At 39.1% G+C, this 13949-nt stretch overlaps 1 protein-coding gene across 2 annotated transcripts in view; it reads left to right on the forward strand.

The window, feature by feature from the left end:
- The first annotated feature begins 5251 nt into the window (after positions 1-5251).
- The window catches only part of LOC101159072 (phospholipid phosphatase-related protein type 5), a 52470-nt gene continuing 43772 nt past the window's right edge, over positions 5252-13949 (forward strand). Inside the window, exons 1-2 of one of the 2 annotated variants that reach the window (XM_004065798.4) lie at positions 5252-5755; positions 11639-11749. In XM_004065798.4, the coding sequence (XP_004065846.2) occupies positions 11639-11749 (111 nt within the window). In that variant the 5' untranslated portion in view covers positions 5252-5755. The remainder of the gene's footprint in view (positions 5756-11638; positions 11750-13949) is intronic. The other variant, XM_011474118.3, reaches the window with a different exon arrangement.

A 13949-nucleotide genomic window follows, 5' to 3' on the forward strand; every position in this document is an offset into this window, starting at 1 on the left:
AATGATTCACAGCTTAGCTGACCAGTGGCGTTTCTTCTTCATAATCCCATTTTGCTAAAAAATCTGATTAATACTTCATGTCTGAAAGTCCCCAGCATGGCAGTTTTGAGCAAGAATGTCCTTGGCTGGGATCCACAGTGATAGTATCTGAAATGAGAACATCCGCTGACGGCCTACTTCTGAATCCCCAAGACAAAGAAGAGTTTTCACGTGAGCTGGCAGACACTGACGCACAGGCACATATATTCTCCAAACAATATGGATTTATTTCTGTTTGCACGGTTGACAGAGGAAGATAATGTGCTTTTTTTTTCTTAGATTAAGCTCTGTGTGGGATTTTCTACCTGTGCATTCATGCATACAAGCGCTAGCACTTTGTGAACACCTCTCTTTGTGTAGCACTCTGTGGTTAAATCGCCGTCTGTGTCTGTGGGTTTGCACAAAATACAGTGCACAAAGGAAAAGGGAACAAGATCAACGGGTTATTTTAATGTGTGGCATGTTCACATGATTATGGTCTATTATATTATTATCCTTTCGTCCAGTTAGGTTTCAAGCTTCACCAGAAAAAATAATGATGCAACGGTAAAAGTCACTGGCTGAAGCACATTGTGTATTACAGATTTAATGGTAGAAAATTCTGGTGTTGTCGTTGCAGCCCCAAAAACACTCAAGCAAGTGCGTGTTGTCATTCCTTTCACACATCCAGCTGACATAGAGCTAATGCTCGCCAGCCCCATTTTGCGTGGTGAAAAGGGCTGGCAGCTGCGGCTGGACACACTGCTGACATGAGAGGTGAAAGAACAAAGCAAAAAGCTGAATGGTGCTAAACACTGAATTGGACTCATTTGCACAAAGTTGTTTGGTCATGTGACCTTTTTTTCCTTCGTCACATTCAAATGATTGCTGTACAGGTAGATATTTTGCTTAGTCAGGGGAAACTTTGAGTTTCAGGGAAACTATGAGTTGATGACTCATAAAAATGCCGCTGCAACACTTTAATCGTTCACCTAAAACCTGTGTTATAATCTCCTGCAGGAGTGAGTGTTAAAGTTAATCCATGAACTTCAAAGTATCTGATTCCTCCTTTCTAAATTAAGCAAAAATTAAGTGGAATTGTCAATAATTATTCTGCAATAAATGCTTTAGAAAACGACTGTAAAATCTTTTTTTTAATCTATTGTAAAAGCATTTATAGTCGTCTTTTAATTATGATCATGATTTTTTTGGCCAAAATATAAGAAAAGCGTAGTTTTCTAGGACATAATTTCTGCAGAGCGGCAGTAGTTCATCAGAAAATCACCCGAGTTGTGGGCAGGACTGTTTGAGCAGAGCAACCCCGCCCCCCTACCTGTCACTCATAACTGAGAGTACACCTTTTGCACACTAGCTTACATCCTCTCACAATCCTGACCTAAATTAGAAAAAATGGTGAGTGATATTGGAGCTATATAGGAGTACAGGTTTGAGCCAGCTCGGACATGGAAAAGAAAGACGTACATGGATCTAGTCGCCTACAAGTGGATGCGTCAGAATGAAGTGGAGCAGGGAGATTGCCCATTTTCTACGACAGTAATACACTTATTTTCAAATTACCTTTTTTTGTCTGCTCCGCATTCATAATTGTTTGAATAAAGAAATACTCAAAATTCAATTTTAAGCTACATTTCCTCAATATATGTCCTCCATCATGAAGAAACTGCCACAAGAACATGTTTAAAACACCAAATACACAACTTTCAACAGAATGGATCTTTAAGAGGTGTATAAATAATTCCAGGGCCAGTCAAGCACATGGTGCGTTTATAAAAATGCAGATGGCCTTGAACTTGTGAGTTTCACTTTGAAGGTTAAACATGGCCACCTGCTCTCTTTAAAGTCTCTGACAACAGCTCACCTGTTCTGCTTCACCCTCAACTTTGCCCTGAAACTTGAAGCACCATTGCAGACAGAGGCAGCCAGAGCATCCCTTACAACTGTGACTTGAAGATAAGAAGTTATTTCATAACATTAATGCCAAAAATAACTTCGACCCCAGTAAAAAATAAATAAATAAATAAACAAAAGATAAAAAGGAACTTCTTAAGTGTTAAAATTACAGTTTGCATCTTATATTTATTTTTGTTAAAAAAAACTATTGAGTCGGATATAAATTTAACATTAAAAAAATGTTGAATCAGAGAGTTAAAAGTTAAACACATAAAAAAGAGGAATCTAATAGTTTCCAAGAAAGCTAAACAATTGAAAAAAAATAAAAATAAAAAGATTTATTGGTTTTCTTGCTGGTAAGTCTACAGAAAAAAATAATGAAACGAAAAACATATTCACATATAATGCAACCTAATGTTTCTTTAGAGGAATGAGTTCTTTATCACAAATTTACTCAAGTAAATCCAAAAAAGAAAGATCCAGTAAACTACACTTCAGTAAATGTAACTGAGTAAATGTACTCCCCATCTCAGTTGGAATGTGAACCATATTTTCAGGAAGACGGATGTTGATGTAACAGCAGAAATACACTGTGGTTGTGAGCTCATTTCGAAACTGGTGCTTTTTTTGCATGCACACCTTGACTTAAATGTAAAATATGCACTGGACTTCTGAGTCATTTTTGTTGACATTCTTCCTTTCAACCTGCCCGACTTGTTAATTCATATTTTCAGTGAGTTTTCATGTTTGGATTTATTCAACTTATTTATTTATTGCGTTATTCTGGCTGGTAAAGTGACTTCTTTTTTTCAAACTCCATATTGTGGGTTTGCTTTTAAGTAATGTGTGCGTGTGTATTTATGCATATGGACATTTTCTTGCTTGCTTTAACACTGTATGAAAGCAGCAGGTTGCCATGGGAACAATGACATCTGTGACACCATGTGATCAGCATCATACTCAGAAAAAAATAAAAGCCACTTTGCCATGAGTGGTCCGCGGTCCCTCTCCAGCTGTGAGTGATTTGTATGAGTGCAGAAGACGGGTGGGCGGATTTTATCATGCCATTTTCTTACACGTTTGCCTTCTTTCATAGTCTTCATTAGAAACAGAGATGTGCTGTGAAATTTGTAATGGCAGGAGAAATGCTGTACATAAAGCCTCATCCAGGTTTTATCCTGACATTTCTTTTCTTTCATTTGTCAGTGGGGATGGTCTGTTTTATTATGGTAGCTGGTATTTCAGTGTAAAATCAAGGACATAAAAATGTCTTCATGAAAGTCTATTTAATCTGGTGTAGTCTTGAGGAGAGGATTGTAAAATCAGTTTATTTTGATGCTAAACGAATTTCTTAAATCTATACATTAAAACCCCACTCAAAAAAAGTGTTTTTGGTGGTTTTAATATGTTCTTGTGGCATTTTTCTAATGATGGGGGACATATGTAAAGAAAATTACTCTTAAAATTGCATTTTTGAGAATTCCTTTACTCAAATTGTTGTGAAACAAGAAAAAAAAAGTTATGTTTGAAAAAAAAAGGGTTATAGAAAATACACTGGGCAGGCCACAAGGTCCCTGCTCTGCACCACTCCGCAACAGAGAGGTTGCTCTTTGCCAGTAGTCCCGCCCACAAACTTGGAGGTGAATTTCTGACCAATTACTGCTGCTCTGCAGAAACTATGTCCCATAAAACAACACAGTTTTTTTAACTTTTTTTTTTAGCTAAAAATGGCATAATCCGAATAAAAAGACCACTGGGAATGGTTTTAAAATAGATCAGAAGAGGATCAAAATGGGTCTTTAAATAGGAGGCTTAGCTTAATTTAATTTACAAAAAACTAAAAAAAATCTCACAGCAATTAAAAACATTATTTCCTCTGTCGTGTTGACTACTAAAATGAAAATGTTACCCTTTTGGGATGTTACTCGCACTGACTTCCATGGGTGGAAGAGAAGGCTTCAGGAAGCGGCTGCATCCTGCGCAGACTTTGAGTATTTTTTAAATATTGCAGCTGCATTTGAAATGCCAATTAAAGTCACACAGCACAATGATGATCGTATTTAAGCGAGGGTCCTAAGAGAGATCATGCAAAAGAAACAGTGGACGTGTTTTCTGTCTTTCTCTTCAGGACTCCAGGTTGCATCAAAAATAGAACTGTGCTGCAATGCCTTTAGGAGGTGTTCCTGTGTCAGGACTGGAAACATTAACTCATGAACACCCTAGAAGAGAAACACCATTTTGCACGATTGAGGTCCACTTTGTTTGATTCAAGTCCACATTGTTGAACAGTGCACATACGTGTCGACATAAGCAGCTACATTTCTCTAGAGAGTTTGCACCTGATGGTCCATGACCTATATGAGGATATTTAAGGATGCATCCCACTTTTCCATGTGACAGTGCATCATTGACCCACTTCTAGCTGTCCGAAACTTTGATCCCAGCTCACTGTTCAGCCCATGTGTTAAAGTCCCTCTCCAATCATCTTTAGATCTATTGTAAAAGCTTTCCCAGTGGCCTTTTACTGATAATTATTTTGTTTTTAGCCAAATTAAAATAGCAAAAAACTGTTGTTTCACCTCTGAATTGTGGGCGGATCCGTTGACACTGAGCAGTCCCACTCCCCATTTCCCTTTTTGTTGCTGAAAGTCCTCTGATACATGCTCTCTTGCTAACTTACAGCCCCTCACAACCCCAAGCATCACTGGTGCAAAAAAATAGTGAGCAACATATGTGCTTCCAGCTGCACAGTTTTGAGCTAGATGTCAGCTCAGATGAGAAAAACGAAGAAATCTAAGTCTGCAAGTGAATGCATCAGAATGGAGCAAAGCAGGGAGCGTGTGACCCGCCAATTGTTGCACCTACGTCACACTTATAAGCTTTTTCAAACATTATTTTTTTCATCTGCTCCTGATTCACAACAATTTGAATAAAGAAATAGTCAGAAATGCCATTTTAAGCTTCATTTTCCATACATGTCTTCCATAATCAGAAAAATGCAGCAAAAACAGGATTTTCATTGTTTAAAAATAGAGACGAGACGCTCCCAGATCAGAATTTTTCTCCCATCTGATTCTTTTTCTCCAGCTTCAATTTCCCATCTTCCAACAATTACACACATGCCTGCACACAATCTCAGATGATGTCTCCCTGAATCAAAGTGGTTTTCAGGGCGACTAAAGTTCACCGTGGCTACCATTTTAACCACAGTGTTGTTTCCGCTCCTCACACAGCCCCTCTCTTCTGTTGCATTCTTTCGTACACATTCTGGCTCTTTTTCTACTCTCCCTCTCCACTCCCCATCTCTCACATTCCCTCTTCCCACTCTTTGCTTTTTTCCCTCCGCTCTTTTGCCTCTCCTCTCCTTCTCACACACATGCAGATGCGCGGACACGTTCCCGCCTTCTCCCGCCTCCTCTCCTCATATCTGCCGGCAACTGCGCTGAGGCAGCCTGCCTCACAGAGCCTGTGGATCTAGTCACTTGACTAATTAGCCTTGAAGTGCTGTTGAAGATCATCATATTTAGCTTAGCGACATAGCACCAGAGTGCAGACAGATATGGATCAGTCTGGCTGGAGGCTGGATGCCTGATAGTGGGCAAGCTTTCTATTGCTCTCTTCTATTCATACACACTGTTGTGGGCTTACGAGTGCTGGAGGATCAGAAGTGAGAGGCTGTGTTGCTTTAAAGAGGGGAGAGAAGAAGCAGAGCCAAGACTACAACCAAAGCACAGAATGGGACCACTCTGCAGGAGCACATCCTCCTAGACTCCCAAGGCAACGGTCACTGAGCAGCAGCTCTGCTTCCAACATACAGAGGTTTAAGGTGAGGCTATTTTTGAACCACTTACTTTGTTTTTGTTTGTTCCTGTGGTTCATTTTGGAAACTGCATGAAAGGATGGAGTAGGTAAAGGATAAAGGCACCCTGCTGGGCTTCTTCTCAGGTTCAATGTGGGTCACAGAAATGCACAGCTGCACACACACAACTGCACACACACACGCTCAAGTGCATGAGTTGCATGGTACGACTTATCGGACAAACATTTTTGACATCCTCTGAATGTGGAAATAGCCGTCACTTGTGCAGGATGTGCTCCACAAATGTGTGCGCCCACCTGTGTTTGTGTGTCACTGAGATATTGAGTGAGTGCTGCTGCTGCTGTGCCAGTGCGAGGCTTAAGCATGCACATCATAGTGAATAACATAGACAGCAACACAAGAGACAATCGTTCACGGCAGCCTCATGCCTTATTGCTTCCCTCTGCTTTCAGATCTTCTGCACAGAGGAAGAACCAGATACAGTATTTACAGCAAACCGCCTCCTGTTTATATACGTGCACATATACGATCCTTTTATCTTCCACCATAAATTTTACAACACACACTCTCCCGATTTAGCACCATTGAATCCCCCTACTCTTTTGAATACACCTCATGCTGCACGGCCGAGGCTTTTACTTAAATTGGAGCAGGGTGGTGAGGATGGGTTTCCCATGAGATAAAGACGAGTAGGACACACACTTTTTAAAAGTGTCTGACTCTGCAGAAAGGTTTTTAAATTAGTTTGTGGATCTCTGTTTAGCATTGAGTAAGCAGGTGCTATTGAAAGCAAGCGTCTATAGTGAACAGAGCATAAACTGTCAAAGGAGAGTCATTATCCTGGTATAAAGTGAAGCAAAAGTTTCAGTTAGTTAAAATACTTGAGCCTTGAATGGCTGAAAAGTAAACGTTCATCTTCACTGAAGACAATTCTTTGAGGAAAACTAAAGTTTCAGTAAAAATATTTAATTCTCAATTTATTGCTGATTCTTACTTCCGCCAAGCTTTGATAAGATAAATGAAACTAAGATTTTCAGTTAGATGAAGCTGCTCCAGAAAGAGGGGATCTAAGTGAATTTGTTTTTCTGGCTGTGCCTCTTTGTTTGGCGATGTCTGATTAAGCAGTCATCTTCTCCCCATTCTGGTTTCCCTCAGTTGTTCCGTAACATTGGCTCAAAGGTATTCAGAATCCCGCTGATTGCATGAACACAATCCAACCTTGTGCAGCGATTAAACCACAAGCCTTGATTGAGCTGAGCTTGGACAATGCTCCATCAGCCTTAAAGTTGGGGTTGGATACGTTACCGAGGAGATGAGGGAAAATCAGAGCAATATCTGCAAGACAAATCAACTGGTGCTTCAATGAAACATTTCTGAATATTGCTGAGGGTCTTTTTTTTTTCTTCTTTAGCTTGATTGCATCAGAATATCAGCGTTAAAAAATCTGAGAAATTCGTTTTCTATTTTAATTAAAGAGGAAACATCTGAGTGCTTTCTGGATGCGTCCCTGAACTTAAAAGAGCAGAAACTGGCATTATTTAGTGGGAGTGCAGCCATTTACATGTCAGAAACCCCTGAGCATCTCACAGGCTTCCTTTCACGCTATCTCTCTTGTTTCTTCTTTTTGGGATGATTTTCTTCAACTTCTACCTGCTTTTTTTCCCAATCCCAATTACTTCCCATTTTCAAGTCTGCTAGCTTTCACACCTAACTCACTTCTGAGCAACCTCTAAAAATCTGCATCATGGCTTATCTTTGTCTCATCTCGGTCTGTCAGGGTTTTGTTTTTGATCATCCCTCCCCTGTTTCCGCTCTGGTGCTCCTCCTTTCAGCCTCATTTCCCTCTCTATTCGTTTGAACACAGCAAGTCCGTACTGTTGTTTTACTTTGTGTGTCTATAAAACAATGCAGAACATATTTTAGTGGGCATCTGTGCCTACGTTAACACACGTAGGTGGGTGCTTATGCAAAATAACTCTTAATGTTACTACTACTTTCATTTACCCACTGCTGAAGGAAATCCCCTGTTTAAGATCAGGCGGGATTATGTGTAGTAATGTGGATCAAAGAAGCTGTCCAAGTCTTTGGTTTGATCTTTCATAAGTGCCTCCACAACTCTGATGCTCAACCTCTTGCACATTTAATTAAAGTAGATGAAGCTTGTTGTCTGTCATTATTTTTTAGCACAAAGTTACAACTGGTGCAAATCAAGTATTTAATTACCCATCAGCCACAGTTTAAGCAGCATATGGCTTCACAACTGCCTTTGTGATATGGATTCAGAGATAGTCTTATGCAGTTGCTGTTGATTTCTCAGCTTCCAATGTGCAAATTTACTCTTGCGTTCTATTTCAAAGCTGTTGTCAAAGTGTTCCGTTGTGCTGTTTATACTGTGCTCCTTTGAAATTATAGACCCAATTAGATCATTTTTTTATCTGTTTTAGAAGTGTTCCCATTGGTCTTTTATTGGTACGGAGCCCGTGTCCTGACATTAAAAAATTAAAATAACTCTCGTTCCCACAGATTAATATCTTGTTCCCACAAATTAACATCTTGTTCGCACGAAATACTATTCCGTTTCCACAAGGTTATATTCCGTTCCCACAAGATAATATTCTGTTCCCCCGAAATACCATTTCATTCCCTCAAATTACTATTTTGTTCGCTCGAAGTGATTAATTTATGGGAACGAAATGATTAATTAGTGCGAACGCAATAATTATTCACGTCATAAGTCATTCATAAACACTGATATGCTCTCCGTCCAGCCGCAAAAGCCGCTTTCAGCGGTAACTTCCGTGTCTCTGTGACCGACATTCGTTCAAGAAAGGAAAAAGAAAAACAAGACTGATCAATTTATTATTGTCTCAATGGATATAAGAAAAATATAATAAGATTTATGATACCTAGGCTTGCTGCTGCTTTGCCATACGATCCACCGGACATAGCTTCTACTAGCTCCGCCGCAGAGCTCTTTTGCTTGTCATGCCGGCATTCGGGCAGCTGGCTGGCCGGTAGACAGACAGCCATCTGATATTGTAGTTTAGGGTCGAATGGGAATAATAATATTCAGGACTTGTCTTTCATTAACATACTCTTTAGCAGTCGCTTTACATTCGAAGGCTATTAGGCTACATGCTAACTACTAGCCAATCATTTATCCTGTTATTCACGTCATAGATTTACAGCAGATACCTTCACATTTCTGTCTGTGTGTGTCTCATTACATTGCATTGAAGACACGGGGGATGTTTAGAGATCAGATTATTTATTTTAAAAAGCACAAAAGCATCGATAATCACGTTCATTCACATTCCGGAACGCTCTCCATCCGTCTTGCTGCAAAAGCTGGTTTCAACTTTAAGAGCCACTAAACTCACATGACAGTGGTAAAACAGTAAATGGGGTCCACCTATTAAGTACTTTTACAACATTTTCTAAGACCAAAGCGCTTTGCTAATCACCCACACTTTGAGACAAAGGCACTAGCTAGGCCACTGGAAGCGATATGGTTCAGTATGTTACCCAAAGACACTTTGACACATCGGCGACAGAGCGAAAACTGAACATGCAACCACAGGTTGACCGCTCTGCGTTTTTGCCACTGCAAACAAACAAATGAAACAAACTAGGGGAAATGAGTCCTGCTTGTTTACATGTGGTATTCTGAAATTAAAAAAAAAAAAAAAATTCAAATAAACTTTATAGGTTGTTCAACACATCATCAGAATTACAAAGGTTGAGTTTTTTTCTCATGTCAAACTAATTATGAATCTTAACACATTAGAATTAGACCATGTGAAACCTGTAGCAGCCCAGCTAAAGGTTTGTACTGGAGCAGATTGCTTGTTTTGTGGAATGGAAGGAATTGCTTCCAGCGAGCTTTGGCTGTGCTTTGTATCGTGGTCAGTTGGATCATCATTCTTGTTTGATGCTCTCTAAGTTCCAAAGTTGGAACCCAATTTAACAATTTGCTGAAATTAATTGTCGGAACCAAAATTGAGTTTTCAAATCTGCTATTTTCCAATTTGAAAAGTCAGGTTAAATAGTTACCTCAGTTTTAGGCTCTAAGAGGAGTTTTCAGACCAGAACCATCCCTTTAACGTGATTCAAGACCCGTAAAGATTTTACACTTTAACATTAAATTTATTTTCCCTTGCAGTGCACTCTGCAGAGTGGCCCAAAACTGCAAAAACATTGAGAAGTTAGCACAGCATTTTGCTACTATGCCTAAAACAAGCAATGATTGTGAAAGAAATAGGCACAATCAGACATTCCTATTTGTCCTGTAACTATTCTACCATTACATCTCATTGTCACAAAATGATTTTAAATGTTTTTATTCCTCTATTGTGTTTTACATTTTCCTTCTCAAAAGTGCACACAATTTTTCCTGTTGCTGTGCCAACATTCTTAAATCTTATGGATCCCGATTGTTATTGAACTGGTGGGTTCATGTTGGAACAGATGGATTGGCGTTCACATGTTTTTTTTTTGTTTTGTTTTTTTTGAAGGCTTTCACGTGTGGCAATCAAAACAAAGTATCAACCTGAATAAAGGCTGGTGTGGACCAAACAGCTCAGTGTGAAAGCATTCCTGCCAGTTTTGAAAGGAGTGGCACTCGAAATGGATTTCTGCTCTGTAGACTATCTGTCTACGGTATTTTTTAGTATTAAATATTTGAATTAATGTCTTTCTATAACTTCAGCAAGTGTATTCTTCTGCATCAAATTAAGAATTAATTAAATTTCCTGTACCTGGTTCAGGTGTGTCCAGCCAATCAGAACATAGAGCAGGGTATGTTGGAAAACATGCAGGAATGCTCAGTGCCCACCTCTGTTTTAGAACATAGTTTCTGCAGAGCGCCAGTAGTTCATTAGAAATTTGCCTCCCGAATTGTGGTTTGATTTGCTGACGCAGACCCACCCCTTCCCTCCTTTCCCTCCCCGTTCCTGAAAGGTCTCTGTTTACATACTTTCCCGCTATATTACAGTCCCTTACAATCCCAACTTAATACTACACTCCTGGTGCAACAAAAATGCAGAGTGGTATCGGAGCTATCCATCGTGTAGTTTTGAGCCAGATGCCAACTCAAACAAGGAAATTAAAGACGTGCGTTTATAAGTGGAAGCATCAGAATGGAGTGGAGCAGAGACCTTATGGCCCACAGATTGTATTTTACACATAATAAATATACTTTTTTAAAATGTTTTTTGTCTGCTCCTGATTCACAACGATTTGCAAAAAGAAATACACAGAAATTTAATTCAAGCTTTTTTTCATTATATATGTCCTCCATCATGAAAACAAAATGCCACAAGAAGATGATAAAAACACCCAAACACAGTTTTCATCAGGGTGGGTCTTTCAAGTTATCTATGGAGCAATGATGAGATTTTAAAATAATCACAGGCTGATTATTTTATATGTTGCTGCCTGAATTTGAGCATTGTTTTAATAGTCTGTCTGTCAGGCTCTAGCTGTTCAAACTGCAACACCATTTTATTTGAGACATGTGACAGATGAATACGAGGAAGAGCCCGAGGACACGCTGCACATTTGTTGAGGAGATATCACTGCACTGAGCTTTCATTTAAAGCAGCAATGCTTTAAAGTCTGAATGACTTGAAGGTTTAATACCATTTCAAGTGTATTTTAAGCACCCACCCTCAACTTGCTTTTTGGTAACACAATGTTTGTATTTTGCATTAGTTAATGGACATTATTGGTTCATACTTAAATCTAAAACCCTTCGTAGGCATTAGTGTTATAAAACAGCATTTTAGTGACTTAGCAGATGCAAACAGAGCCTGGTTTTCATATGGGTTGTTTTATGTATGAGGCTGCAAAAATTTAAGTCAATTTAATGATGAACCTTAACTTTCACAGATGATCAACAGTCGCCTGTCGACTCAGAGGAGGCCAGTGAGGAGTTTTCCTCCCGACAGAGGCTATCAGAAAACAAGCACCTACATTGTGCCCTGTTTCCTCTTTGTGGAGGTGAGTTTGACCTTTCTGACATGAAGTGTTCACAGAAAATTCTGCATAGCTCTCACCCCTTTGCTTTGTCTTTGTAAGCCTCAGAGGCGCTGACCAGACATCTAAGAAAATAATTGTCACAGTGAAGCAGAGAGAGGATTTGCTCATTTGCATTCAAAGCAACATCATTAATTGATCAATCAATCATTGATGCGTTTTTAAATACTAACACCAAGCCAACCCTGTTTTTCTAAATTGGTTTCCAATCCAAACTGCAAGCAGATTCACCTCTGCAGAGCTTCAGAGATCAGTTCAGTTTTTTTTCTTGGGAATTGATTTCAAAATACAGAGCCCTGCAGGGGCCAGTGGTTAACCGGGCACACGGATTATCAGATTTTTTATTTTTCTAACCACTGGTCCCTGGAGGGCTCCGTATCAAAAAGTACAACCCATCCACACAAAAATAGTATACTTAAATAGTCTCTTTGAATTTGAATGATTTTAACAAGGTGGTAAAAAATGGAAAATCAATATCTCAAAAAAATTGAATATTGTGAAAAGGCTAAATTGGATTTTCAAAATTTCTCACTCCAATCAAAAACAACTAAAAAATGTTAGAAAAACCAGCAAAAGTTACCAAAACCTGCTCATGTTAATCAATTAAAATGACAAGATTGCAGATTTGACAGTGGTCCGGACAGTTCTTTACACCCATCGTCCAAAGGAAAAAAAGAGTCACAAATCATAAATTTGCTGAAAAGGTTGCCCTGCATGTGTTTCTATATCTAAGTGCATCCATTCATTCAAAAGCAACAAAAATAACTACAACACCGACACAATTTCAAAATAAATGCCTTTGAAACATTAGGTGGAGAAACATAAGGAGCTACACGCATTCTGAAAAGTTTTTAGACACTTTCACACTCTTTTCCATTTTTCCTTCTGCTCTCTCTTCCAGCCTTTCACTTGTTTTTCTTCGACAAAATAACAGCTATGAGTGCCAGTTGCAAAATTGCAAAAATTGGCAAATGCTGTTTTCATTTCACCAACCCCCTAAAGGAGGGACTGATTAGGATGAGCTTTCACAAAATGAGTGATTAATATTGGAATGCTATTACTTGATTACTAGTGATGATAACATTCAGCAGGAAAATGAAGGGATTCGACACAAAAATCCTCTCAAGTGACCTTTTTGTTCACAATCTCCTGTCTATCTCTTCCCATGACTAATTTTTTTCATGTTAGTCCTGTAATTCTTGGAGGAGAGCTTCTGGCCTCAGTTGCTTTTCTAAGTTAATTGGCCTAATTGAGAATGGAAACCAAATTAGTCCATGCCACTGCGAAGATGCTCCAAGTCTAGAAGTCCTCTGAGCTCCAGCAAGGATGGCAGAAGGAGCTGATTTGGCTTTCTGTTTTTTATTTAGAAATTATAACAGCTTTTATGTATTATTTCTGCCTTGAAATATATTTTAGTTTCTGAAAAAAGGGCAGATATTAAAGTTTAAAAATGAATACAATAAGACATTAAACCTGGGGTCACTGTAAAGATTAAAAGAATATGGACATTTGTTTCTATTGAGAGGTCTTCTTGGATTTTTCCAATCTCTTCTGTGGAGCTAAAAAAAAGAAGAAATCAATTTTTACCAAATCTTCACACTTTTCTTTTAACCATGTTGTGTTTTTTTCGTTATCGGTGCTAATTCACAACTTCCTTTTGAGACTTTCTGCTCCAGCTTTGTTGTGCTTCATCCAACAGATCAAACCTACACTCTTTGCTCACGAGCACTCCGCCACCTCTTCATGTCTTTACAGCCCTAATAAACCAGCATCCCTGCAGGTTTACCATGCCTTTGTTCTTGCTTTTAATTTACAGCATCCACTTGAGGGATTTTTATTATAGTTTTCCAGCTTTCCAATGGTATCATTTGCAGCATATACACCCCCCACCCCCCTATGTAGAGAGTAATCTCCTCCACCCACTCAGAACGTTTTTTTTTTCATCATTTGTCATCATCCTTCATTTTCAGTCCAGCTTTCCATCTCCCTCTGACTCTTTCTCGTCGTCTATTTTTTGTTTTGGTGCTCACCAGGAGATCCTTTGTCCTCTGCAGACGTCGTCCTCATTTTCACCTCGTGTCGCACACCAAAGGGGAGAATGAACTTGAGAATGAGGTTCCTCTTCGCTTTGTAGTCTTAATTTACTATTTTCAAGGTTTTCTGT

This window comes from Oryzias latipes, chromosome 1, assembly GCF_002234675.1.
Source record: "Oryzias latipes chromosome 1, ASM223467v1".
NCBI classification, from domain to species: Eukaryota; Metazoa; Chordata; class Actinopteri; order Beloniformes; family Adrianichthyidae; genus Oryzias; species Oryzias latipes.